Consider the following 26,904-nt stretch of genomic DNA (forward strand, 5'->3'; position numbering starts at 1 on the left):
TATATATATATATATATATATATATATATATATATATATATATATATATATATATATAGCAACTGTAAATATTCCTGTATATTCCTGTCTTAGACAGGTCTGCAACCCTGTCTTTCACCATTATCACCCAGCAAACAGCACTTCCACTGCAGCAAGGGATTCTGGGAAATGACATGCAAATGAGCACACAGTGCCACCTTTTATCTCATGCTCACATTACATGAGCAACCCTTAGTCAATGCATGCTGCTTTAAACACAGCTTTTAAGCAAGGACTTGGGAGATGCAATGTCAGTTAATCCACTCACAGACATGTTTCAACCTTGATGGGTATCATCAGTGTGAGGTTGGCTCGCTGACATTTGCTCAAATGAGATAAGATATAAATAAATAAATATATATATATATATAAATATATAAATATATATATATATTTATTTATTTTAATTTAAAATGCTCATTCTACATCGCTGTACAAAGAAGTTAGTGTCAAAGTCAGATATATTTAGACTAGTTGTCATATTACATATGTACTTGTACATTGACAAATGCTGCCCTCTAGCTATTACACAGCCATATTGCAAATCAGCGCCTGTGCAAGTGTTTTTCACCCCCTTTTTTTGTCAAAGAGGCAATCCAAGCCATCTGAATTTTTTTTTGGGGGTGATTAAAAAATATATATATATATCATGAAGCAGGGGGACCCCGGAGCTGAACCTCATTCATTTCTGCTCTGGAGACCCCTCTTCCAGAGATATTTACCTCCGAATTAGGTGCCGGTAGCAGCTCTCCTCGGCTGCCAGGGTTCACATTTAGCTTGCTACTAGTTCGTGAGGGCAGAAACCGTGATGATATTCGATACACCAAGCATTAGCAGACGCGTGTATAGCTACGCAGCACTACCACGGTTCCTGTCTTTTTTATGCTACCAGTATCTCATGTTGTTTTTTATGTGCTTTTAAGTGTTAGTAGACACTACTTGTGATCTACGATTTTTTCTACCCACTGGAGCTGCAGTCATCTGTCTGTCTGTTTAGAATAGATACACCCTCCAGGGTATCTGCGCTAGGGTAGAATCTAGTGAGTGTATGTGAGTGATTCAACACTGATATGGTGCCTTGATATAGCAGCACCATCCAGGGACCATAGCAGCGACCTGCCTATGTGGATTACCTTATTATTGGTGATTGATGATGGTCCCTGTGAAAGTTTACCATGGTGGTTACTTACCTGATATACTTACCTTTATATACCCTATGATCTGGTATAAATAACACCACCCACTACTACCTATAAGCAAGACATCTGACCGGTACAGGTGGCTGTACCTGTGACCAGCTACTATTAGACACAGACCCCAGTGGGTGTCTATTACATCTGGCTTTACCCTGCACATATCATCAAGGGTAGTAGCCCACACTTCACACTTGAGATCTGGTATATTTTACTTTCGCTGCGCTTTTTTGGCTCATTTGAGTCTCAATCACTCTGGTACTTAGCGTCCGATTTATTTTAATTGAGTTAAGATTCTAATAAATGGTTTTTAAATAATTCACTCCACTTACCACTGCACACACTCCCTTTCCTATTGTATATTGAGCATCTGTTTGAGTGCTCTCCATTGGGGTTCTTTCTCTCCACTAGTACTAGTTCATATCCACCCCAGATAGTAGCACCACAGACTTCACTTCTTAGCAGTTGCGAGGGTACATTCCTTCCCTTCCCCTCTCACCTGCCTTTCCCTAGAGTTCAGGGTTCCCAATATGTCAGCTATTGAAAGTTTTCGCATCCTGCAGACCAATAGGAAGTTGCAACGTCATTTGTGCGGCTTCCTATTGGCCCGGGTGACGTGTGAACGTTAACGTTTAAAGCCCTGCTTGCTCAGCCGGAGCTGCTACCAGCACCTACTTCAGAGGTAGGTATCTTCGGAAGTAGGGAGTCCTCGAAGCTGAAATAAACAGGATTCAGATCCAGAGATCCCCTGCTTCTTGGATTGCTCCTTCAAGGAATCCTATAATTACCGTATTGGCCCGAATATAGTGCTATGTTTTTTTCCTAAAACTGTCCTTCCAAAAACTGTACTCGTATTATATGCGCAGCTTAACACCTTTATATTTTTCATGTAGAACACTTTCAAAACTTTGGGTCGTATTATGTGCGAGGTCGTACTATATTCGGGCCAATACGGTATATTGTGAAATTCTGCAGAACCTCAACCCTCTCTAATAGCGCGTCTGAGATCAGATGCATTGTAAGGAACCCGACCCTCTCTAACAGCGCGTCTGAGATCAGATGCATCGTAAGGAATATGTGAAAAAAAGGGGGGAGGGGTAGTGGTGGATGGACTGGGCGCTTCCCAAGTGATAAGTAGTAAATAGTGTTATAGGTGAAACACAGAACATACACAAATGCACCTTACACCAAAAAAGTGAATAATAAATAAAAGTGTATATAGTAGCTCAACTTCCTCTGGTGGGACAGTTCCTAGTCCCAGGATATGGAGTTTTCTTTGCTTGGAGGTGAGGAGGAGCGCAGGAAAATACCGTGGTATATGTGGAAAAAATAAAATATATATAGTGCAGACTGTAGTCACTGCTTTTGTTCCTTATGTATCTACAAGGGTAAAACTCATAAAAATCGCTGTAAATTGTCACATGTCAGAGATCCTTCTCTCTCTGACTGGAGCCCTTTAAACCTCAAATGGCAGGATATCCCTCAATGGGTGGATGCGATATGGAAATAAAGGAAAACCACAATAGTGCATACTATTCGGACTCAGTATAATATGTGTTCATCACAAATGTTATGAAACTCACATTTTCCATATAATAATCGGATGGGGGAGAGAACCGCCGATGGATTGGGAGGACAGTTTCAAGCTGCTTCCCAGTGCTTCACTCGCTCCTCGCCGTGGGCTTCCGCATGCGTCACTGCCGTCGCGTCACTTCCGCTTTCACGTCACAGCTAAGGGCGGGAGGCCAAACTGGGTCTGGTGTCAGCACTAGTCTTGCCAGTCCCACCAATCGTGGGTTCCCTGCTTCAACTCTACGCGTTTCGCAAACTGCTTCGTCAGGAGTAACTCCTGACGAAGCAGTTACTCCTGACGAAGCAGTTTGCGAAACATGTAGAGTTGAAGCAGGGAACCCACGATTGGAAGGACTGGCAAGACTAGTGCTGACACCAGACCCAGTTTGGCCTCCCGCCCTTAGCTGTGACGCGAAAGCGTAAGTGACGCGACGGCAGTGACGCATGCGGAAGCCCACGGCGAGGAGCGAGTGAAGCACTGGGAAGCAGCTTGAAACTGTCCTCCCAATCCATCGGCGGTTCTCTCCCCCATCTGATTATTATATGGAAAATGTGAGTTTCATAACATTTGTGATGAACACATATTATACTGTGTCCGAATAGTATGCAATATTGTGGTTTTCCTTTATTTCCATATCGCATCCACCCATTGAGGGATATCCTGACATTTGAGGTTTGAAGGGCTCCAGTCAGAGAGAGAAGGATCTCTGACATGTGACAATTCACAGCGATTTTTGTGAGTTTTATTCTTGTAGATATATAAGGAACAAAAGCATTGTAAGGAACCCAAACCCTCTCTAATAGTGTGTCTGGGATTTGGTACAATTTTCTAATGACCTGAAAATTGCAAGGAACCCTTTAGGGATGCCTGGTTGAAGTACACTGGCCTATGCACAGAGCAAACAGCTGCCTGCCTGTGTTAGGCTGAGTTCCCGCTGGGAGTAGTAACGTCACCAACTCTTCAAGCATGAGCGTTCTGCTGTCCTGCAAATTTTTTCGAGCGGGGGCTGGGGGTTGTTGTATATGAAGGGAGGGGGCATTTCATGGGCTGGATCGGGGCTTTGTGTCTGTGTGTATGTGTGTCTGTGTGTGTAGCTCCATTCTCTCCCTCCCCCCTTCCAAAAATGGCAATTAATTGTGCAAAGAAAAATAAAAAACCTCTCTCTGCCCCCCCTTCCACCTCTCTCCATCCCCCCTTCCACCTCTCTCCATCCCCCCTTCCACCTCTCTCGTCCCCCCTTCCAACTCTCTCCGTTCCTTCCCCTTCCACCTCTCTCCGTTCCCTCCCTTCCACCTCTCTCCGTCCCCCCCCCCTCCCACCTCTCTCTGTCCCCCCCTCCACCTCTCTCCACTCAGCCTATTCTGCCTCTTTGCTCCCCATTGGTCAGAGCAGTGTCATGTGACCCTGCTCTCCGCTCCAAAGACAAACTCTTTTGTCTTGCCAAGCCCCAAGCTTGGAAGAGTGTGCGTGCCTGTGCATGAGCGTGCGCCACGTGGGCATGATGATTAATTTGTATAGAGGTAAGGGCGCCAAGCGCATAGCGTAGTCAGCACCAGCGGGGACTCAGCCTTAAACATTGCAGAGAGATGTGATGAAAAGCGTGCATGCCCTTCCAAACTGAATCACTTATTTTAGCAGTCCAATAATCCCTGCCAAGAGAGCAACGGAAAGACGTTGTATTGGGGAAGCACTATCTTCAACTCTGCACATTCAGTTCCCAGTTCCAACTGAAATAACTGAATAAACAATTCTAGATTACAGAAAACGTTGCAACCACAACATTTTAGCTGTTGCAGCGTCTTTGACTTTTCCCAATTGAAAACCTTACTGCAAGTTTCTGTTAACCCCTTAGCCTCCAAAGGTGGTGCAATGCAAGGCTCCTCTGGCATTGCAGAAGTTACAAGAGCAATGCGACCTACAGTATGTAGCCAATTGTGGTCTTTAATTAATATGCCATCTCAATTGTATAACTCGCACCAACTGTACTTGAGATCAAAACCCGAGGATATAGTCTGCAAGTGATCTGCCTTAGTACCTGAAAATGTGCCCTTGTATTCTCCAACGTCTTAGCGTGAAAATACACCGTCTGCCGACTCGTGATGACTTTCAACCTCCGGAGGATTTAGCCCACTCTTAAAGCACTGATGATCTGGGAAAACAAAATGGTGGACGAGCTCGGAGGAAAGCAGTAATTGAGTCAGACAGTGAAGCTTTGTCAAAAACTGTTCTCCTGTTTATTGAAGGGTATACAGCCAGTTTATATAGCAAACTTGAGCATAGAAAAAACACACATATGAGAACATACTTCCTCTTTTAATTTACAGTCTGTCTATCTCAGCAAAATAACAGTTAGACAGCATAGACAGTTTATAGTCTGGGAAGGGGCCTTAATACCGAACTTGGAGGCAGTTAAAGGAAATGTCAGTCTTTAGGACAGTATGTTGAGTAATGCATTCTTGTGTAACTCATGCTCAATATGGCTGGGAAGAAGTTCCTGTTTCTACAGGGCAAAAAAATAAGTCTGAACAAATACAGTTCAGCTAGTGATAAGTGGGTGATAGGTCAGGTCATTTTCTCAGACCTGCCTGGACAGCACAATTACGTATGGCATATAGCATGTGGTTAGTTCCTGAGACTTAAATGTTAGTACAGAATAGTTATAGAAAAATGGTTATCCAGCAATCAAAATGGAGTCCCCCCTTATATGCACATTTTCAGTACCTTAGTACCACTTTTTAAATTGGAAGTTCCTTGGATGGGATTTTTATAGACTGCACCTCGCAGAACCATATTTTCAGTCCCTGAAGTATTGTGAAAAGGACTAAATACATCCATCTTCAACAGGGCTCTTCAGCCAGTTTTCCAAAGGGGCAATATTAGTACACGTAGGAGTAGAGGGGCAACAATCTTATTGCAATGTTATTTTAGATATATTTAGTGACTTGTACATTATAATATTTCAACCTTCTGCAAGCAGTATAAAAGCTGTACCATAAATATTGAAATTACCTTAACTTACAAGTGAGTTTCAGTGTGAAATATTGCCCTTTGCTCCTGCTAATTTCATACTAGTTGCTTGCGCAGCAGAGAGTCAGAGAGCCATATCAAGGCCCTTTGTGGGCCGCTTTAGTAACACTCTAGACCAGGGCTCTTCAACTGACTGCCCGTGCACCGCCATCTCTGCCAATTTTTAGTCAGTTGAACAGACCTGATCTGCAGTGTTGCTTACCTCATCAGGTTGGCTTGGTATACTTCCTTTTTAATCTGTAGATGCATGTAGTATTAAATAAAACAAATTCAACAAACCCGTGCTTCATTTGCACAAAGAGCCTTTTGTTATGTCTTTTTGATTTTGTGATGCTTTATAGTGAATTCTTCAGTGGGTTTATGATTTGAAGAATTATGTCTATATTGTCTTTTTCTGAAGGGGTTAAATATAACATTTATTTTCCCTGGGGTGCAACCTATTGAATATAGATAGTATATTGGGTTATATTATACATAAAATATGGGCTTTGTTTACTAGGATTCCATTGTGTGACAAAAGGTGTGCATATATGCTATACACAAGTCAATAAAAACAAAATAACAATTACTAAACAAAATATACCTGTTCCTACCCTATCGTCTTTGTGTGCACACTATTTACACAAACCTAATAGACTATACATTTATAATTAAAATAACAAAACCTGTAAAGAAAAAAGATTATTAAAAAGTTCAAAGTTCATGTGTTGAGGCCTGGAATTTTGGCTGTGTCTCTAGGCTTTTCCACTTTGGATACGGTGCAGATTGAAGCAACTGTGGGTGGTGCTGGGATAAGTTTCATATGCGTAACGTGGATCCAAAAAGAGACCTCTGCCACTTTATTTGCTGTAGTGTTGATGAGTAGTACTTTTAATAGTAGTAGTAGCGCCTTTTCATCTGGGATGAAGAACGTTCTTGCGTAGGAAATGCTTGACCATTAACCCATCTCTCGTAGGTGCACTTTCAACTTTGACATGTGCCTAGAGAGACTCAAAAATATATTAGTTGCATACAATACTTACTAATTGTTTTACTAAACAGTCACTGTGGTCCTGACTTTGCTACAATCTAAATTCAGCTATTGCCAAACCAAAAGAAAAAAATGACTAAAATAATTCTGTATAGAACTCCAAACTAATTACTTGTAATGTAATTTCTTTGAAAAGTGCTGAGCACAGCATAGACAGCTATATGATAAACAGCAATAATACCCCTCCTTTGTTCACATAATTTTATATATGAACGATATTACAGAAAGGATAACAGCATTCAAAACATAACTAACTATTGTTGTTTGATCTGTAGCTAAACTAACTTGAATCCTTTGGGTATAAAATTTGCATTAAAAACACTGAAAACACTACTGAATATAAATATAAGCAACTATTGTCTTCTGACAGAAACATCCTGTAATATAAGAAATTATAGACACAGATTTAAAACTTTTTTTTTTTTTTTTCCTCGGATTGGAACAAGCTTGAAATAGCTTTCTGGGCATCCTGCCAAAACCTTGGAACAAAACAGATAAGAAAAAAAAAAACTGTTAATTACATTACAATATAATTTGGGACATCTAAAAATGCAGCTCCTCACACGGCCTGATAACAGAATAAAATGTGACACACAAAAGAAACAAAAATAATACAACAAAAATTACCAAGACAAGGCAATGCAAAACTGTTTGATCCTGCTCGCAAACTATATTAATAAAACAGTTAAACCTAATTTGTAGCTACAGAGCTTCGGTTAACTTTCGTGTCTCAAATGTATCTCCGCACATTTTTTTAACTGGAGAAGGGGGGCTGTCTGGGCTGCTATTCTGATTCTCTCTCTCTCTCTCTCTCTCTTGACATGGAAATAGAGAAGTTGGAAAAGGATGTCTTTCTGGTTTTTAAGAAATCATCGTCTGGCCAGAACGAATAAATCCTCAAAATATACCAGTGACCGGGCTGAATTATAATTTTTTTTCCCTTTTTTCTGACATTTGCCCATCTTTTTGTCCTTTTCTCTATAACCAGTCAAACTCTCCCTTTCCCATTATTGATTAGTTTGTGTTATAGTGCGGGTGTTTCTTACCTTTAAAATTTAAACTTAACATGAGCAATTAATTATGTTCTTATTTCAGAAACACTTGCAAGTACCTAGATAAAATTGTATATATACAATAAACCGACATTCATATTATTCAATGCACATAAAACTTTCACATAGTTAGGATTCACTCAGATTATACAAGCACACAGGGATTACTCAATCAACCTTTTTACCATATTTATAAAATTTAATAAAACATTCTGGGGAAAAACTAATTTTCCTACCTTAAATTTACACTACTTGAGATTCTCAATACCGGCGGGATAGACCCGTCTGAATTTAGACAAAAATATTCTACTAAAAAAAATTCTCTGGTTCCCTTCTTAGGGGCTGGTTTGCAATTACTGGAAAAATATCTTGTCTCTTTACAATCATAGCACTTCCTGTCCTTTCTTTTCCCTTGCTTTCTTAGCTTCTCTGCTCTTTTTTTTTTTTTTTTTTCCTTCTTACGTTATGTTAAATATAAATACAGCAGTTTGGAGTTATAACACTTTTTTTTTTTTTTTTTTAGCGTTGTTTGACAGACCTGCATAAAACTGTGCCACAGTGTCAGTATCTGATTCTGATTCATCCTGTGACTTTTCCCTGTCCCATGAACGGTCCCTGACAGGGGTTAATTCCTGCCTAGAGTCCGTCTCTTCCCCATCCGTACCGATCTGCCTGGCAGGCATATCAATAGGGAGTGGTCTAGGGAGCCTGTTGCTTCGGGTTCCCCATGAAGCCATAAGAACTTCTTTATCGGAGACTGCCTCAGAGCCTGTGACCTAGGAAAGGTTAAGGGATCAGGGTTTTTTTTTTTTTTTTTTTTAGAACAGGGACACTGGGGTAAATTGGGGCTACCTATGGAAATGGTAATTGTCCCGATGCCATAGGGGCAGGGGGCAAATATGCATTTTGAGAGTTATATATATATTAAAAAAAATTCAGTTGACAGCACTTAAAAGATGCAATTTTGACACAGGCTGCAGCATATTCCTTATCAGTTTTAACAATGCTAAAATCAACCTCTGCCTCAGCACAATCCTGTGTGTCAGCTAACAATGATTCATATTCGCGGTTTTTTTTTGCAGTGCGAATCAAATCGTTCCTAGTAGTATTTTTAGGTATGAAAACAGATGATTGCGGTGTAACTAGGACAGGTTTGGCATTACTATGTGCGGGAGTTAATGTTACAGCACATGAATCAGTCAATACCTCTTTAAATTCCTCAGCTAGTTCCCTTACAGAAGCACAAAAATCCTTAACTCTATGATTGCTGGCTCCTGCAGATGACTCAGACGTCACAGAACCTGCTGAAGCAGTGGTTTCTTTAAGTTTCCTTAAAGGCAATTGGTTACGGGGTGATGGTATATCGGAATGAGACGAATCTGAAGTATCGTCTTCCCATTCACTCTCCCTGGAGACGGGGTGAAACGAGAGATGAAACTTTTGTGGAGCTTACGGCATTGGGAAGCTTTCTGTTTGGGCTTTCTTTACAGGACGACTTATGATGCTCAGATTCAGATAGGTGTGCCACGTCTGATTCTGCATCGTCTCTCAACTCCACATAGGTGGGTAGAGAGGGCTGTGGGCAAATGCCATTACTCTCCTCCCTGCGTACGGATGCTGGAGGTTTGGGGTGATGACTTGCAGCATAGTGTGATAACGCTGCCAACATGTTAGGATCAAAACTTGGAAAATAGTGGCACAGGTGTGATAGGACTATACGGGGGTACTTGTAACATCACAGAAGGCGGCGGTGTTGGGGGTAAAATATCTGGAGGTAAAAACTCCTGTGGGGGTGCATTAGGGGCTTGGGAATACATTGTAGTGAGATTATCAGGCGGGGGTGGCCAAATTGGCTCCTCGGATTTTGGGTTATCATTAGGTTTTGCCTCATTAATGTGAGGTGCAACTTTTACCCAAATGCGGCCACATAATGCCATATAATGCATGTCCCACTCGGGATCAGGCTGAAACCATAGCCATTCAGGATCTCCACCCAAACATAATCCTTTTATCATTGTCATATGATATGCGGCAAAACTACCTTCCCATCATTTAGACAATACAATACACACTTGATTAAAATAACCAAAATCAAGCAAGCACTGCACTGTAAAAATATATGAGCAACACAACGTAATATCATGCACTTATATACTTAGCACTTATATACTTAGCACTTATATACTTAGCACTTATATATCTTACGCACTGATATACTTATCACTTATATATCTTACGCACTGATATACTTATCACTTATATATCTTACGCACTGATATACTTAGCACTTATATACTTATGCACTTATGTATACTTAGCACTTTATATGTCTTATATATATCTTATTTTATATATATAACGACATGCCCATGCACAATAATACAGAAAAAAGAAAAAAAATCCCTTAAAAATCCCTTACAATCCTCCTCCCCCCTTAAAAAAAAAATACACTTTTCCCACAGACACTTTAAGAGTTTTTCAAGCAGATACCCAACTATATCGCTTGTTCCTATCTCTCAACAGGGACTATAACCCTGTGTATATACTTCCGTCAAGGATTCATGTAATCCTGACTTCACTTTGAGTCCTTTACTCAAGTGTCTCTATGGTTTTTCCTTAACCTTGAATCATCCGGTGCAGCGGTAACTCTAAAAAAACTTCTAAACCTTAAAACCTTATGGGCTCTTTGGGCAAGGAGACACAGACGGATAATATACAGATAAAATATATATCTTGTATGCGAATGTGGCTTCTGTCCCAAATCTGACACCATGAAAATGTGCCCTTGTATTCTCCAACGTCTTAGCGTGAAAATACACCGTCTGCCGACTCGTGATGACTTTCAACCTCCGGAGGATTTAGCCCACTCTTAAAGCACTGATGATCTGGGAAAACAAAATGGTGGACGAGCTCGGAGGAAAGCAGTAATTGAGTCAGACAGTGAAGCTTTGTCAAAAACTGTTCTCCTGTTTATTGAAGGGTATACAGCCAGTTTATATAGCAAACTTGAGCATAGAAAAAACACACATATGAGAACATACTTCCTCTTTTAATTTACAGTCTGTCTATCTCAGCAAAATAACAGTTAGACAGCATAGACAGTTTATAGTCTGGGAAGGGGCCTTAATACCGAACTTGGAGGCAGTTAAAGGAAATGTCAGTCTTTAGGACAGTATGTTGAGTAATGCATTCTTGTGTAACTCATGCTCAATATGGCTGGGAAGAAGTTCCTGTTTCTACAGGGCAAAAAAATAAGTCTGAACAAATACAGTTCAGCTAGTGATAAGTGGGTGATAGGTCAGGTCATTTTCTCAGACCTGCCTGGACAGCACAATTACATATGGCATATAGCATGTGGTTAGTTCCTGAGACTTAAATGTTAGTACAGAATAGTTATAGAAAAATGGTTATCCAGCAATCAAAATGGAGTCCCCCCTTATATGCACATTTTCAGTACCTTAGTACCACTTTTTAAATTGGAAGTTCCTTGGATGGGATTTTTATAGACTGCACCTCGCAGAACCATATTTTCAGTCCCTGAAGTATTGTGAAAAGGACTAAATACATCCATCTTCAGCAGGGCTCTTCAGCCAGTTTTCCAAAGGGGCAATATTAGTACACGTAGGAGTAGAGGGGCAACAATCTTATTGCAATGTTATTTTAGATATATTTAGTGACTTGTACATTATAATATTTCAACCTTCTGCAAGCAGTATAAAAGCTGTACCATAAATATTGAAATTACCTTAACTTACAAGTGAGTTTCAGTGTGAAATATTGCCCTTTGCTCCTGCTAATTTCATACTAGTTGCTTGCGCAGCAGAGAGTCAGAGAGCCATATCAAGGCCCTTTGTGGGCCGCTTTAGTAACACTCTAGACCAGGGCTCTTCAACTGACTGCCCGTGCACCGCCATCTCTGCCAATTTTTAGTCAGTTGAACAGACCTGATCTGCAGTGTTGCTTACCTCATCAGGTTGGCTTGGTATACTTCCTTTTTAATCTGTAGATGCATGTAGTATTAAATAAAACAAATTCAACAACCCCGTGCTTCATTTGCACAAAGAGCCTTTTGTTATGTCTTTTTGATTTTGTGATGCTTTATAGTGAATTCTTCAGTGGGTTTATGATTTGAAGAATTATGTATGTCAAAACTATTTTTTCTGTGAAAAGATTCCTAGGAGAGTCCTTATCACTGCAACTTTATAATTGTCGCTCTTTCCTTAATTAGTTATAAGCTCCTAACTAATGAAAGTGGTTAGTACTGTATATATGCAAATTAATATTTGGTATTGTGCTTTTCACTTTTGGGCCCCAGATTGCAAAGCTATTAAAACACGTCTGCAGTGTTTGAGCATCACTGATGCTTGTATCATACGAGTCTGTGTCACTCACTTATGAGAAATGTATGAGTCGCATGCCACCTCAAAGCAGTGCTGCTGATCTAGCTATACTAGTATAAATCCATAATACATGTTGTGACACATTTGGGAATTTCCTCCTTTTAATTGTTTATTATTTTTATTTTTTTTATAAATGCATCTCTTTCTTGCTTTTATGGCAATGCAATTATCTAAGCTGCCGATCGATCCTTTCTCCTGTGATCGATTGGTGAAAATCCACCTTCCCAGGGCAAGCAATATGGCTGCCTATTTCACAAGCGGAAGTGGTGTTGCTTCCTATATCGTTGCTATAGCAACACAGGAAGCTCAATATGTTCAATAAGCAATCCAAGCGGGCAAATGTATTGCTAATTATTTGTTTGTTTTAAAGTAAGATTGAAGCATGAGCTAAACCCCATTAATTTGAGCTCCGGGACCCCCTGCTTCCAGAGATACGTACCTCCAAAGGGGGCGGCAGTAGCTCTGTGCTTTTTAAAGCTCCAGAGTCATGTGGGCCAATAGGAAGCTGCACTGGTTGATATCACGGCTTCGTATTGGACCGCAAGGTGTGGGAGCTTTGAAAAGCAGCCATCATGGGATCCCTGCTAGCCGAGTGGATCGGCCACCGGCACCCCTTATGGAGGTAAGTATCTCTGGAAGCACCGGGTCCTCAGAGCTGAAATGAATGGGGTGGTTGCTCTGGAGGCCCCCTGCTTCAATCACATGGGTTTTTTTTTGTTATCCCCCCAAATTTTGCCCACTTGGATTGCCTCTTTAAAAAGAAAAGAAAAAATGATGCTACATGAGTTTTGCTCTGTAACCTACTAATGCTAAAATTCACAATGGTGCTGTGGGTTATCACACCTCGATCCTCCATTAAGTATACTGCTCTTTCGTGTAGGCAGGGAAGGTAACGTAGTTAAAAGAAAGGTGACCTATGCACCAAAGTAGTCCTGCAAAAAGTACATACAGAGGGTTTATTTTGATTCAGCGATCATTTGTTTCTTCCTGTATTTCAGCTGAGTTGTTATTGTAGAGATTAGGTATATTTGCTGCTGTTCTTGCAAAATGCTAATTATAGGTTTAATTTAACCAGTATTATGACTGGTCGTAAGTTCCATGTACTTGGCCTGTCTGAACTCTTCTTGGCGTTGTCTTGCGACTGTCAAGCTAATATGTCTACACACTGTAATTTTCCTAAATAAAATAGTTTGTCTGTATTGATACTGTGTGGGGAGGATTGGGGGCTTGCCATGGTGGAAATTGACAGAACATTTACCCTGGATTAGGGAATAATATACTGCATGTCCATGTACTCATGTTTCTATTGGTCACTGTTCTCACTTTGGGCAAGTTTATGATAATTATCAAATAATTATTATGACCTGGACTCACCTTTTAAAACCGCAATACAGGTATACCCCGCATTAACGTACGCAATGGGACCGGAGCATGTATGTAAAGCGAAAATGTACTTAAAGTGAAGCACTACCTTTTTCCCACTTATCGATGCATGTACTGAACTGCAATCGTCATATACGTGCATAACTGATGTAAATAAGGCATTTGTAACAGGCTATATAGTCTCCCCGCTTCCGCACACCTTCGGTACAGGTAAGGAGCCGGTACTCCTGTTCAGGACGTGCTAACTGGCGCATGCGTGAGCTGGCGTTTGCCTATTGAGCGAGATGTACTTACTCGCGAGTGTACTTAAAGTGAGTGTACTTAAACCGGGGTATGCCTGTACTACTTTCCAACTTTTTTTTTCCCCTTTCTTTTTTTATTATTTTAATATGTTAAGCATGTGACCATGCATTCTGCATTTTTACTTAAACTGGTAATCGTTTAGTGCTCCTATTATAAATCTGTTAAAATCCTGCGTGTGCGAGTAACATAATGACTGCTTCAGTCAGTGTAACTCAGCAGCTACAATGTATCATATTACTACGGTAACATTATCTATTGTTACAGTTTATAGCTGAAACTGCTGGGAACATTTGCAACAAATTATCCCAAACAGGAAAGTATTACAAAGATCTTGCACTGCTTGGGAGGTGGGTTAAAACCTGCAATAGAAATCAAAGCATGCCTTAAAACTCATAAAAAAAATGTCATTAAGAGTTGAAAAAAAACTAAATAAACACCCAAAAAACATAGTCATTATTGCAGTGATTTTCAACCCCATGTAGGAGGGACCATTTTTTTGTCTGAATCAAGTGTGTGTGTGTGCGTGTGCGCGCGCATGTGAGTAAGTGAGTGGGGGAGAGTGTGTGTGTGAGAGGGGAAGACTGTGTGTATAGAAGAGAGGGGGCAGAGTAAGTGTGTGTAAGTGAGAGGGGAAGAGTGTAAGTGAGAGGGAGAGACTGTGTGTATAGAAAAGAGGGGCAGAGTAAGTGTGTGTAAGTGAGTGGGGGAAATAAGGTCGTTACTCAATGAGGAAGACCATAGTGTGCACAACGGCACACGCGATTGAGCGTGACGGCGCAACAAATTTTTTGCTCTGCAAAATAATTGGATTTTGACACGCGACGACCGGGTCACGTGAGCGGTTCGCCCAATGATGATCTGTAGTCCACAGATCGCTCGGCTTAAAGGCGCACGCAGGGCCATGTGCTCCGTCGCACGAGCCTGCACCATGGACTCGGCCTAAGGGAGAGAGTGTGAGGAGGTGAGGGGGGGGCGAGAGGCGGGGGACGAGGGTTAGGGTTTCACAGCGGTTTATGGGGTTCCTTAACCAAAAAAAGGTTGAAAACCATTGCACTAATATCTAATGCTACAGAACTGATTTATTAATTAAAGAATCATATAAGATTGCACATGTTTTGCTGCTTTAAAATTGGCAAATTCTCCAAATATATCATAATGCTACAAAATATTTCAAGCTAAAGAAAAACTCAAAAGCAATTAATATTGTTTCATCTTAAATGTAATTCCATGAGCCTTTTTTCTCATCCATGTGCCAGACTCCTAAAGTTGCTGTATATGTTGCTTTCTATGCAACATATTTTTTTATGGACAATTTAAAGCCTCATTCCCAATTTTCCCCGCATATTGGATTTGCCGTAAATTTGAAGCGCTTTAACATGCAAGAATGTCTTAGTTTAATATCTTTCATATTTAAATCTAAAAGACTGGCTTAAAAAAGAACTTTGATGAATTTCATGGTACATATAGTGCATTGTGAGAAGTGATTATAAGGTGTGATGAGACCACATTTAAGATGCATACAAAAAAGCAAAGTATAATCAAATTGGCAGCGTCTCGCAATACAAGTATATAATGACAACTTTTATTTTGTAAATACCATCATTACCAACATTTCAAGCCTACAATCATGTCCCGAGAACAGTCCCATTGTGTGACCAAATCAGTGTTTTCATTATACACTTGGTATTCAGGTGTGCTGTCAATTTGATTAATTATGATTTGGGCAAGTTTATAAACCTTGCTTTGCTACAGGTGATGTTTTTTGGGGCATATTCTTCAATTCAACTAATGCAAAACTTAGTTTGCAAATTTTTTTTTCGGAATCAAGTGGATGATTAGGAAAATATAAGTAAACGTATTTTCCAAAGCTAAGTCAGCCATAGGGGTGTTTAATGAAAGATAGAAACCTAAATGATAATTAAAAGAAATATATTAGAGAATGTATGTTTAGGGAATACTCTCAAAGAGTATGAAAAAATGTAATTAGAAATTAGGACGTGCCTTATCTGAAGTTATTTTGGTGGGGTGGACAAGCTTATCATACGGTGGTCAAAATATGGAAATAAAATCCCAATTTAAATGAAATATTCAAAATAGATTTTTACCAGCTTTTATGCAGCATTGTATAAGTAATAAGAATGGGCTAATAACGCCTAATTTTGCTCTTTTTGTTGCTTTGTCTACAACATGTTTTTTTAATGGACAATTAGGATAATGTAAAGCCTCATTCTTAATTTTCCACATATATTGAACTTGCAGTAAATTGGAAGCGCTTTAATGTGCAAGAATGTCTTAGTGTAATATTTTTCTCATTTAAACCCAAAAGCCTAGCTTACATAAGAACTAGGATGAATTTCAAGATACATACAGTGCGTTCTGCCAATGTTAGAGGTGATCTGGGCTATGTTTTAAGGAATGATGGAGGCCACGTTTAAGATGCATACAAAATGTATTTATAATCAAATTGTCTGCGTACCACAATACCAGGTATATAATCAAAACTCTTATTTAGTGAATACCATAATTACGAACATGTCGGTTCCACAATCAGTACCTGAGGCCTGGATTTTTTTTACAGCACTTCAGTGAATTATAAAAACAATTGCAAGTACTTCTTGTACTTGGTGAGCTTACCATAACACGTAGAGCTGGATTTCACATAATGAAAAACACATACAGCAGATCAGTGGGATCACATTTCTCTCCTGGCCATTCTTTATGGAATGCTTACAACTTCATCATAGCCTTGAGCAAACACAATTATAGTATTTACTGTTGCAATAATGTTCCAACAATAAAACTGCACCCCAATTGTTACTTGAAATGAGCAACTTTATGACAATATAGAATTAAGTAAACATATAGTATGACCTTGTTATAGCTCAATGATGGCCTTTGAATGCTCTAATTTATAGAAATCATTTTATCTTGAATTCATGTTATTGATACGTCTTACAGGACTCCAGCATCGATGGAATGCCAGGCTCGCCTGAATCTCCACAACCTCACACTGCCACTCTTGAGAAACCTAAACTTAAAGCTGGAGGCTCTGTAGAAAGTCTCCGGAGCTCACTAAGTGGGCAGAGTTCAATGAGTAAGTGCAGTACATGTATATCATTTTGTTCTGGTTATGAGTATTGGTGCAATGAAATATCCAGCATTGGACACTCATACACAAAGGTGCCTGATCTTTAACAAACTATTAGTTATGCTGATTTGTCCACTATTTTTCACCACCTCAACGCATTCGCTCCCCCCTTTTATTCATCTAATATTTTATGCCTTTGAATTCTAAAAGCCACAACAATGCAAGTATATTGTACCAAAAAGCTTAGAATCTCATTTTAGAAACAGAAGCACACACAGATGGTTTTGTATCCTCTTTAACTATTGTCTGTTGCCACTTAACATTCTTTCCATCTTCTATATATTTTAAGTTAGAAGGCCTGCATAATGATCTAATTACCTTTCCATAGTTACAAAACAATACTCTGTTTGTCATTTTACAGAGCAATAACATGCACAGCAATGGTGCATATAAAAGTTGAGGAACCTCTGAGAGCATCATAGTACATATATTTATTATTGTAACCCATGGGTTGACATGCATCAGTCAGTATAGAATGTTGCAGTTCTTACTATTTTTAATTTATGTTGCTTTTTATTAGGTGGTCAGACGGTGAGCACAACAGATTCATCAGCTAGCAATAGAGAAAGTGTTAAGTCTGAAGATGGTGATGATGAGGAACCTCCCTACAGGGGACCTTTCTGTGGTAGAGCTAGAGTCCACACTGATTTCACCCCCAGTCCTTATGATACAGATTCACTGAAACTCAAGGTAAGTGGACAAATTAATGTTTCTGTGATTCCTGAGCTTTTCTTTATGTCAACTGGTGGCTTCGTCCGCAGTAGTACTTTTGGTCATCACAATCACACGAACAGTGAACCGAGAATGAGAAGCTTGAAATTGCAGTCACCAGGATGGCAGCTTCCTAGTTTCATCTGCACTTGACTGGTTACCATTAGTAGGGTTGCATAGTGCCTTATATTGTTAGCTATTGGTTAGGTGGGTGTTTATTAGCAGTGTCTTTGTTGATGGTACAATTCTTATACATGTAGGTCAGCAAAACAACATTTTGACATCCATTTAACAAAATAATCATGCCTAAAGCAACATTTGACTGATTTGGTTGGAAATTGAAAAGATGTTTATTTTGATCTTGGTCTCTGAATGGGGGAGTGCTTGTCAATCAAGTGTTTATTCATCCACTAGCACACTCTGTCCCTTTTAGATGGCAAATAAAGATAATATATCAAAGAGATGGGGGGGGGGGGTATCTGTGCACACCTACTGATATCACACAATAAGGAGTAACTTTAAAGAAATATTTAGAGATGCATGTATCTGAAATGCTTAAATACATACTTCCTGTGTATGTAGGTGGTATAGATTTTTTAGTGTAGTTAGTACATTGTGTACATAACACTTTACATATTCTCACATGATAAAAATAGTTAAGACAGTTACTTTAAGGGTTAAATACATATTGCCCCAGCACGCAACAATAGAAGCAATGAAAAATAGTCAATTAGAATAAGTCAAAAGTGTATTTGAAATTTTTTTAAGCAACTGTCCATTGAATCCAATTGCAGGGTCCGGAGACTACCTCTGATGCAAAGACAACCGCATCAAGGAGGGGAGAGGGGTGGAGGGGTGGAGGGGAAAACAAGGGGAAATGAATAAAAAACACAAAAGGGAAAAAACAACAACAATATATACGTACAATACACGTAATGGTCAAGGGTAATACAATAGTAGGGGGGCAACGTTAACGTTTCGGGGCCACAGATGCCCCTTCTTCAAGCCCGTTCCCACAGATGTGATAAATCTGTGGTACTTCCCTAATTACCACACCTCCACTCAGATATATCTAAATGAAAGCAACCCAGGATGAGCACAATATGCTATTATAAAAAAAAAGATTGTTCTAAGCACCTACATCCAGCCCTTTCTAAGGGATCACTGGCTAGTCAACAATTAGCATAAACTGAACTATAACTAGTGAAAGCCCAAGCATCAGACAGCTAGAGGTAGATAAACAAAGAAAAACGGCAATATACTTTATGGATCCTAGAGGATTCGTATATTGCAGTTTTTCTTTATCTACCTCTAGCTGTCTGATGCTTGGGCTTTCACTACATAGTTACATAGTAGATGAGGTTGAAAAAAAGACATAGGTCCATCAAGTTCAACCTATGCTAAATTTAGACAACAGATACTTTATCCTATATCTATACTTACATATTGATCCAGAGGAAGGCAAACAAAAAACCCCATTAAGGGGAAAAATTAATTTCTTCCTGACTCCAAGAATTGGCAATCGGATTAATCCCTGGATCAAAATCCTTCTCATGTATACTTATTTGGTATATCCTTTCCCATCTAAAAAGATGTCCAACCTTTTTTTGAACAAATCTATTGTATCTGCCATCACAGTCTCCATGGGTAATGAATTCCACATTTTAACTGCACTTACTGTAAAGAACCTTTTCCTTTGTTGCTGGTGAAATTTCCTTTCCTCCAACCTTAAGGGATGGCCCCGAGTCCTTAGTACTGCCCGTGGGATGAATAGTTCTTTTGAAAGCTCCTTGTATTGTCCCTGAATATATTTGTATATAGTTATCATATCCCCTCTTAGACACCTCTTTTCTAATGTAAATAAATCTAATTTAGCTACCCTCTCCTCATAAGTTAGATTGTCCATCCCCTTTATTAATTTGGTGGCTCTTCTCTGCACTCTCTCTAGTACCATAATGTCTTTTCTTAGGATTGGTGCCCAAAATTGTACTCCATATTCAAGGTGTGGTCTTACTAGTGCTTTGTAAAGAGGCATAATTATGTTTACTTTCCTTCCATCCATTGCCCGTTTGATGCAAGATAAGATCTTGTTTGCCTTTGCAGCTACTGCATGACATTGAGCACTATTGCTAAGCCTGCAGTCTACAAGCACTCCTAAATCCTTCTCCATCAAGGATTCCCCCAATATATCTCCATTTAATTTGTAAGTCGCCTTTTTATTCTTGCATCCCAAATGCATAACCTTACATTTATCTGTATTAAACCTCATTTGCCATTTACCTGCCCACGTTTCCAGTCTCTCCAAGTCCTTCTGAAGAGAAATTACATCCTGCTCTGATTCTATTACCTTACACAATTTAGTATCATCAGCAAAGATGGAGACTTTGCTCTCGATCCCAACCGCAAGGTCATTAATAAACAAGTTAAAAAGCAGGGGTCCCAGTACCGATCCCTGAGGTACTCCACTCACGACTTTAGCCCAACCTGAAAAAGTTCCATTTATGACAACCCTCTGTTGTCTGTCCTTGAACCAGTTTTCAATCCAGGTGCATATATTATTACTGAGTACAATTTTCTTTATTTTGTACACCAACCTCTTGTGTGAAACTAGTTATAGTTCAGTTTATGCTAATTGTTGGCTAGCCAGTGATCCCATAGAAAGGGCAGGATTTTATATTAGCATATTGTGCTCATACTGGGCTACTTTCATTGAGAAATATCTGAGTGGAGGTGTAGTAATTAGGGAAGTACCACAGATTTATCACATCTGTGGGAACAGGCTTGAAGAAGGGGAATCTGTGGCCCCGAAACGTTAATGTTGCCTCCCTTCTATTTTATTACCCTTGTCCATTAAGTGTACTGTATGTATATATATATTTTTTTCCCTTTTGTGTTTTTTATTAATTTCCCCTTGTTTTCCCCTCCTCCCCTCTCCCTCCTTGATGTTGTTGTCTTTGCAGGACAGGTAGTCTCCGGACCCTGCAATTGGGTTCAATGTACAGCTGCTTAAAAAAATTTCAAACACACTTTTGACTTATTCTTATTGACTATTGATGTGTGCTGGGGCCATATGAATATATCTCTGTTCACCTTGGGGCGATAGAGGTTCCCCCTGCTTCTTTGCACCAATTCACCTTATTTGTTTATTTACTATTATAGGCTAAAGCAGTCAAATTCCGGGCATTATTGAAATTCCTGCCCTCTGTTTGGTTAAAATTCCAGGCATTATCCAATCAGTAATGGCCGGAAATTTAGCTGCTTGTAAAGTGCTGATTTCAATGTGATTATTTTCAGCCAATCAGCTTTCAGAAGAGCTGAGACAGGGCAGGGGATTGGTCTAAAATTCGGAATAGCTCTGAGACAGGGCAAGGGATTGGTTAAAAAGTATCAGCCACGGGTTGACTCCTCCCCCTTGCTCCGTGAACTGAGAAGGTTCAGTTGAATTGGTGGGGTGGGGGAGAGAGTCTGCAAAGCAAGTGTGTCTGTCTGCAGTTTGTTTCTGGCTGTAGTTTCTCTCTCTCTCTCTGTGTGTGTGTGTGTGTGTGTCAGTGTGTCAGTGTGTCAGTGTGTCAGTGTGTCAGCGTGTCAGCGTGTCAGCAGCAGCAGCAGCAGCAGCAGCAGCAGTGTTTGAGTTTAGCAGCAGCTGTGTGTGTGCTGTGCTGTTGTGTTGTATTTGTGTGTAGCAGCAGTGTGTGTGTAGAGGTTCTGTGTTGTGTGTAGAGGTGCTGTGTTGTGTGTAGAGGTGCTGAGTTGTGAGTGTAGATGTGCTGTGTTGTGTGTGTGTAGAGCTCCAGTGTGTGTGGGTGTGTGTGTGGAGGTGCTGTGTTGTGTGTGTGTGTGTGTGTGTAGCAGCAGTTTGTGCGTGTGTATATCTGCTGTGTTGTGTGTTGAGCTGCTGTGTTGTATGTGTGTGTGTGTGTGTCAGTGTCAGCAGTAGCATCAGCAGCAGTGTTTGAGTGTAGCAGCAGCTGTGTGTGCTGTGCTGTTGTGTTGTATTTGTGTGTAGCAGAAGTTTGTGTGTAGAGGTTCTGTGTTGTGTGTAGAGGTGCTGTGTTGTGTGTGTGTGTGTGTGTGTGTGTTGTGTGTAGCAGCAGTTTGTGTGTGTGTAGATCTGCTGTGGTGTGTGTGTGTGTGTGTGTGTGTCAGTGTCAGCAGCAGCATCAGCAGCAGTGTTTATGAGTGTAGCAGTACCTGTGTGTGCTGTGCTGTTGTGTTGTATTTGTGTGTAGCAGCAGTTTGTGTGTAGAGGTTCTGTGTTGTGTGTAGAGGATCTGTGTTGTGTGTAGAGGTGCTGTGTTGTATGTAGAGGTGCTGTGTTGTGTGTGTGTGTGTGTGTGTGTGTGTGTGTGTGTGTGTGTTGTGTGTAGCAGCAGTTTGTGTGTGTGTAGATCTGCTGTGTGGTGTGTGTGTGTCAGTGTCAGCAGCAGCATCAGCAGCAGTGTTTATGAGTGTAGCAGCAGCTGTGTGTGTGCTGTTGTGTTGTATTTGTGTGTAGCAGCAGTTTGTGTGTGTAGCAGCAGTTTGTGTGTGTAGCAGCAGTTTGTGTGTGTAGAGGTTCTGTGTTGTGTGTAGAGGTGTTGCGTGTAGAGGATCTGTGTTGTGTGTAGAGGTGCTGTGTTGTGTTGTGTGTAGAGGTTGTGTGTGTGTGTGTGTGTGTGTGTGTGTGTGTGTGTGTGTGTGTGTGTGTGTGTGTGTGTGTGTGTGTGTGTGTGTGTAGCAGCAGTTTGTGTGTGTAGATCTGCTGTGTTGTGTGTTGAGCTGCTGTGGTGTGTGTGTGTGTGTGTGTGTACACGGGGTGGCAGTGTGTGGATATAGATATCTGCAGTGTAAAAGTATATAGAGGTGGATTTATGTATTTGCCATTTTAATTTAATAAAAAAATCTATATAACTTTACAAAAGTGTCTATTATTTCTGAAAAAAGTCTACATTTAGCCTATAATAGTAATAATCCCCTCAGAACAGGGCATTATTGGCCAGTAATGCCCTGTTCTTCGGGGATTATTACTTAATTAATGTGGAGTGCTACCTAACAGACACATACTTTTTGTTACTTTAAGGGTGATTTAATCTTCCTAAGCAAGCCAATTACACTCATCAATTGTTTATTTTTATTTATTTTTCTAGCCACTGAGTTGAATTGCTCTTTTAAAGTACGTTCCCTCAACGTAACTATTACTTATACAGTACATTTATTGTTCTTTCATTTATTCATTTATGAAAAAATTCTACAATCCCTGTGGAAGATTTTTCAAAGAACTCTCTCTGATTCACAATTCGTAATTAAGCGTAACCAAGTTAATTTGAAAAATTAATTTTCCATTTGTGTAGATATTGATTTTTGATTCATATCATCATAATTCTAAAGCATATGTTCATTAATTATTTTCTTTGATGCAGAAAGGAGATCTCATCGACATTATAAGCAAGCCTCCCATGGGCACGTGGATGGGTCTTTTAAACAATAAAGTGGGAACCTTCAAATTCATATATGTGGATGTGGTAAATGAGATTGAAGAGAAACCCAAGCGGCCTACAAGAAGACGACGCAAGGGAAGACCACCAAAGCCCAAATCTGTCGAGGAACTTTTGGATCGCATTCATTTAAAGGTTGGCTTGCTCTTCTGGGTGACTGAATAGTGCAAAGCAGAGTAAGAGTAAAATACTCATATTTGTGTTGAAAGCTGCATTTCCTGAGCTGCAAACCTCGAAAAATGGACATACAGCAATAGAAATCAGTGCTACATGGTGTCATAGACTTTGTTTACTTAAAATTAACATTCACCCAAAATATTATTGTAGGAGACGTGTTCAGAGGTACGCAATGGAGACTGTTTTTAAGGTGAAATTAAAATTAGGCTTTATTGCGCCTGTCGCTTTAACACAGCAAAACATATGAAAATAAGCCAAACAAAAATACCTATCTCTGCTTTGGAGACTATCTACACATGTAGCTCAGCCCTCTCTGACTGGGTTGGTTAGCTAAGCTATTTACCAGCCCCAAAATATAAACATATATACAGATATATAACAGTTCCAAAAGAAAGTCTTGTCTGTTCTCCTGAAGCTATAGGGGAAGTCCTCTCTGCTCTCCTGGGTAAGTACCTTTGTGTGCTACAGCAATGTCTATCCAGGTTTTGAGGTCTGGTCCCCTTGTCTTGCTATCAGCATACAGTCCAGTCCTTCTGCAGCTCATGACAGCCGTTCCTCTGGTCAGTCCCCCCCCGCCCCCCCAATTGGGAGACTCAGGAATCTCTGCTCTGTCTCCTAGTTCAGCTCAGATGTGAGCTAAGGAGTCTTACTTCCTGTCTCAAAGGCAGGCTTTTTCTAACACCTCTAATCAGCAAGGTGCTGGTCAATTAACCAGCACACTGCTGGATTAGAGGCAAGTTTTCTGAACAGGTTAAGTCCCCTGTTACATACCTCCCCTGTTTGTGGGACGCTCGGGCTTGCCACGGCCAAAGCCCATCCTTCCACTCTCACTCGAGATATCTCTGGGACTTGAATGAGAGTGGATGGAGGAGAACCCTAAGTCCTGCTGGGATTGGAGCCCTTCCTCCAGTTTAGTAGTGTCTCCTCCAGAAGGTGTTTGAGTTCAGCAGTCCTCAGTCGCTCAAGGAGAACTTTTCCCAAGTACAGTCTTTCTAGTGACTATGTGGTCCTGAGCTTTCCCTTGTGTCGGGCACTCCTCTTTTTGTAGGCAGACTGTATGGCGACAGTCGCAGAGCGCCTATGCAAATCGCTCTCTCGCCATCCTTCCCATGTGCTCAACGTTAGCACAAAATGTCAATTTCCTGGTATCACCAGAGCGCCCTATAACAGCCATTTGAGCCCTCAGGTCTTCAAGCTGTCTTCCTGCACTTTTCCCATTCAATGTTGTCGCCATTTCAGCTTCTTTGGGATTGAGTTGCGATTCCAGCTCCATTTCCAGAGAATGTCCTATCTTTTCAGCTTCCTCAGCTAAGGATTCTTCTGGCTTAGATTCTGCAGTCCTACCTCTGTTTGTTGCCTGTTGGGCGATTGCAGGTTTGGCTAGTGCTTTCTTAGGTGGCTCAAATTTCGTAATCTTGTTTTGAAGGTGAGTGGTGTCCCCAGCTCTCACTGTACACTTGTCCTCACGGGCCTTAGTTACTGTGGGATACCGATGCATGGACAGAGCCAATACCCTTTCCCCTATTGGAGGCATCTGTAAGTTAGTGGACTGCAGAGTCTCACTCTGTTTCTTGAGTGTTTCCTGCCATTCTCCTTTCAGGGTCTTTATTTCTTCCCTGTGCTTTCTCCAAGCTTGCTTCCACCTATCATTCTTTATTTTGTGGAGCACTGTGAACTTCTTCACTTGGGCCGCAGATACTCGTCTCAGTTTCTGGACCTTTTTGCGCTCCCTCTTGTACCGAGTCACCTGGTCTCTAAGCTTAGCCTCAAGCGATGCTTTGGTGATTGTCAGGGTAGCCTTCAGTTTATCCTGCTGCTTTGTAAGGATGCACTGGGTAATCAGACGTTCCTGCAGCACTTGGATGGACGTTCCTGATGCACCTTGAGAAAGAGCCACGAGCTCGAAACGCGTTGGTGGGGGCCTGAGGGCTCTGTTTTTTTTAATTTTGCACTGATCCATTAAACAAAACAATTTTTATCTGGGTCCCACTCTTCTTAGTAGTTTATTTGTTATCAGCTGTGCTCCATCTCTCCTTCCTTTGGATGTCCGGTCATTGTGGAGTAACGGCAGCACGCACCCATGGAGGAAATTCCATTGAAGACCCCACAAATGTGAGTTACTCCAACCTGTTTACCTGTATGTACCTATACTTACCCAACCGATGTATATGTCTGGTCACTAGCCAGTGAAGGTCCCACATCATTCCAGTGGGATTTTTTCCAGCCATTCGGTATCTAGTGGAAGTGGTTTTATTGCAGGGTTGGAGTATTTTGGTCTGGACTGTCTGGGACCTCCAGGGATACTATATCATGTGTTTATATCTTTGGGCTATATAGCCAGTGGCTCACGTTGGAGCACCATACAGCTTCTTGTGACTGTACTATTCAGGGCCTCCTTGCAGTCCACCTTCCATTTTTGCATATCTGCTTGGAGGCGGGCTATATCCTGGCGTGAGACTTCCATCTCCAGGTTTAGGTTCTGAAGCTCCTTCTGATAGACTTTGAGATCTAAGTTAAGATGGAGGATAGTTTTCTTTGAAATGTACAGCTCCTCAGTGAGACTTTGAAGTTCCTTTCTGGAGACTTCCAGTTCTGTGCGGCAGCTGTTGATCTCATGATGTGAGGCATCCAGTGCTCTGCGGAGTGTATGAACCTCCTTCTGAGATACATCTACGTCTGTCCGGACACTGTTGACCTCCTGTTGTGAGGCATTCAGCTCTATGCGAAGAGTGTGAACCTCTTGCTGGAAGACTGTCATCTGCTTCAGTGCCTCCTCATACTTCCGCTTCAGCTTAGCCATCATTTTATCAGATTGGCTCTGCTTTTCATCCATGGCGGAAATAGTAGCGTTTGCAGTATCTAGCTCAGTCTTGAGATCGTCCAATTTTGTCCTGGCCGAAGAGTACATTGCGAGCACATGTTCCTGTAGCTTCACGTTATTTTTCCGGAGCCGATCACAGTCACGCCTGGCAACCTTCAGGGCATCCCCAGGGCTGGTCAAGGGATTGTCACTCACCGGTTCCGGCTCTGCTTCCCTGGTATGGTTGGTTGAGGGTTTCTCACTATTAGCACCGGACAGACACTTCTTTGGGGTACACGACTTCTGCCTTGGGCCCTCTGGATATTCAGTCATCCGCGGGACGACTTCTCCATTTTCTCTAGGCTGCAGGGTATTTCGGACCCCCTTTTCCTCCGCAAGATCTGCAGATGTGTCTGTTCCTTCCACGGTAAGTGAAGAACCGCTTTTCTTTTTCTTTTTTCGCCTTTTTGTTTTGGATGACACCGTCCCCTCAGGGATACTGGGGTCTCCATCTTCATTTGAAATTTTAGCAGCGTCACTGGATCCACCTGGCTTTTCTTGCAACTGTAACAGCTGATGAAAATGTTCGGTGAT

At 40.9% G+C, this 26,904-nt stretch overlaps 1 protein-coding gene across 11 annotated transcripts in view; it reads left to right on the forward strand.

The window, feature by feature from the left end:
- The window catches only part of SASH1 (SAM and SH3 domain containing 1), a 628,602-nt gene that overhangs the window by 573,610 nt on the left and 28,088 nt on the right, over positions 1-26,904 (forward strand). For all 11 annotated transcript variants that reach the window (XM_075596663.1, XM_075596666.1, XM_075596661.1 and 8 more), the window contains 3 exons: positions 16,959-17,094; positions 17,669-17,838; positions 23,259-23,468. In XM_075596663.1, coding sequence (XP_075452778.1) covers positions 16,959-17,094; positions 17,669-17,838; positions 23,259-23,468 — 516 coding nt within the window. The remainder of the gene's footprint in view (positions 1-16,958; positions 17,095-17,668; positions 17,839-23,258; positions 23,469-26,904) is intronic.

This window comes from Ascaphus truei, chromosome 4 (assembly GCF_040206685.1).
Source record: "Ascaphus truei isolate aAscTru1 chromosome 4, aAscTru1.hap1, whole genome shotgun sequence".
Lineage (NCBI taxonomy): Eukaryota > Metazoa > Chordata > Amphibia > Anura > Ascaphidae > Ascaphus > Ascaphus truei.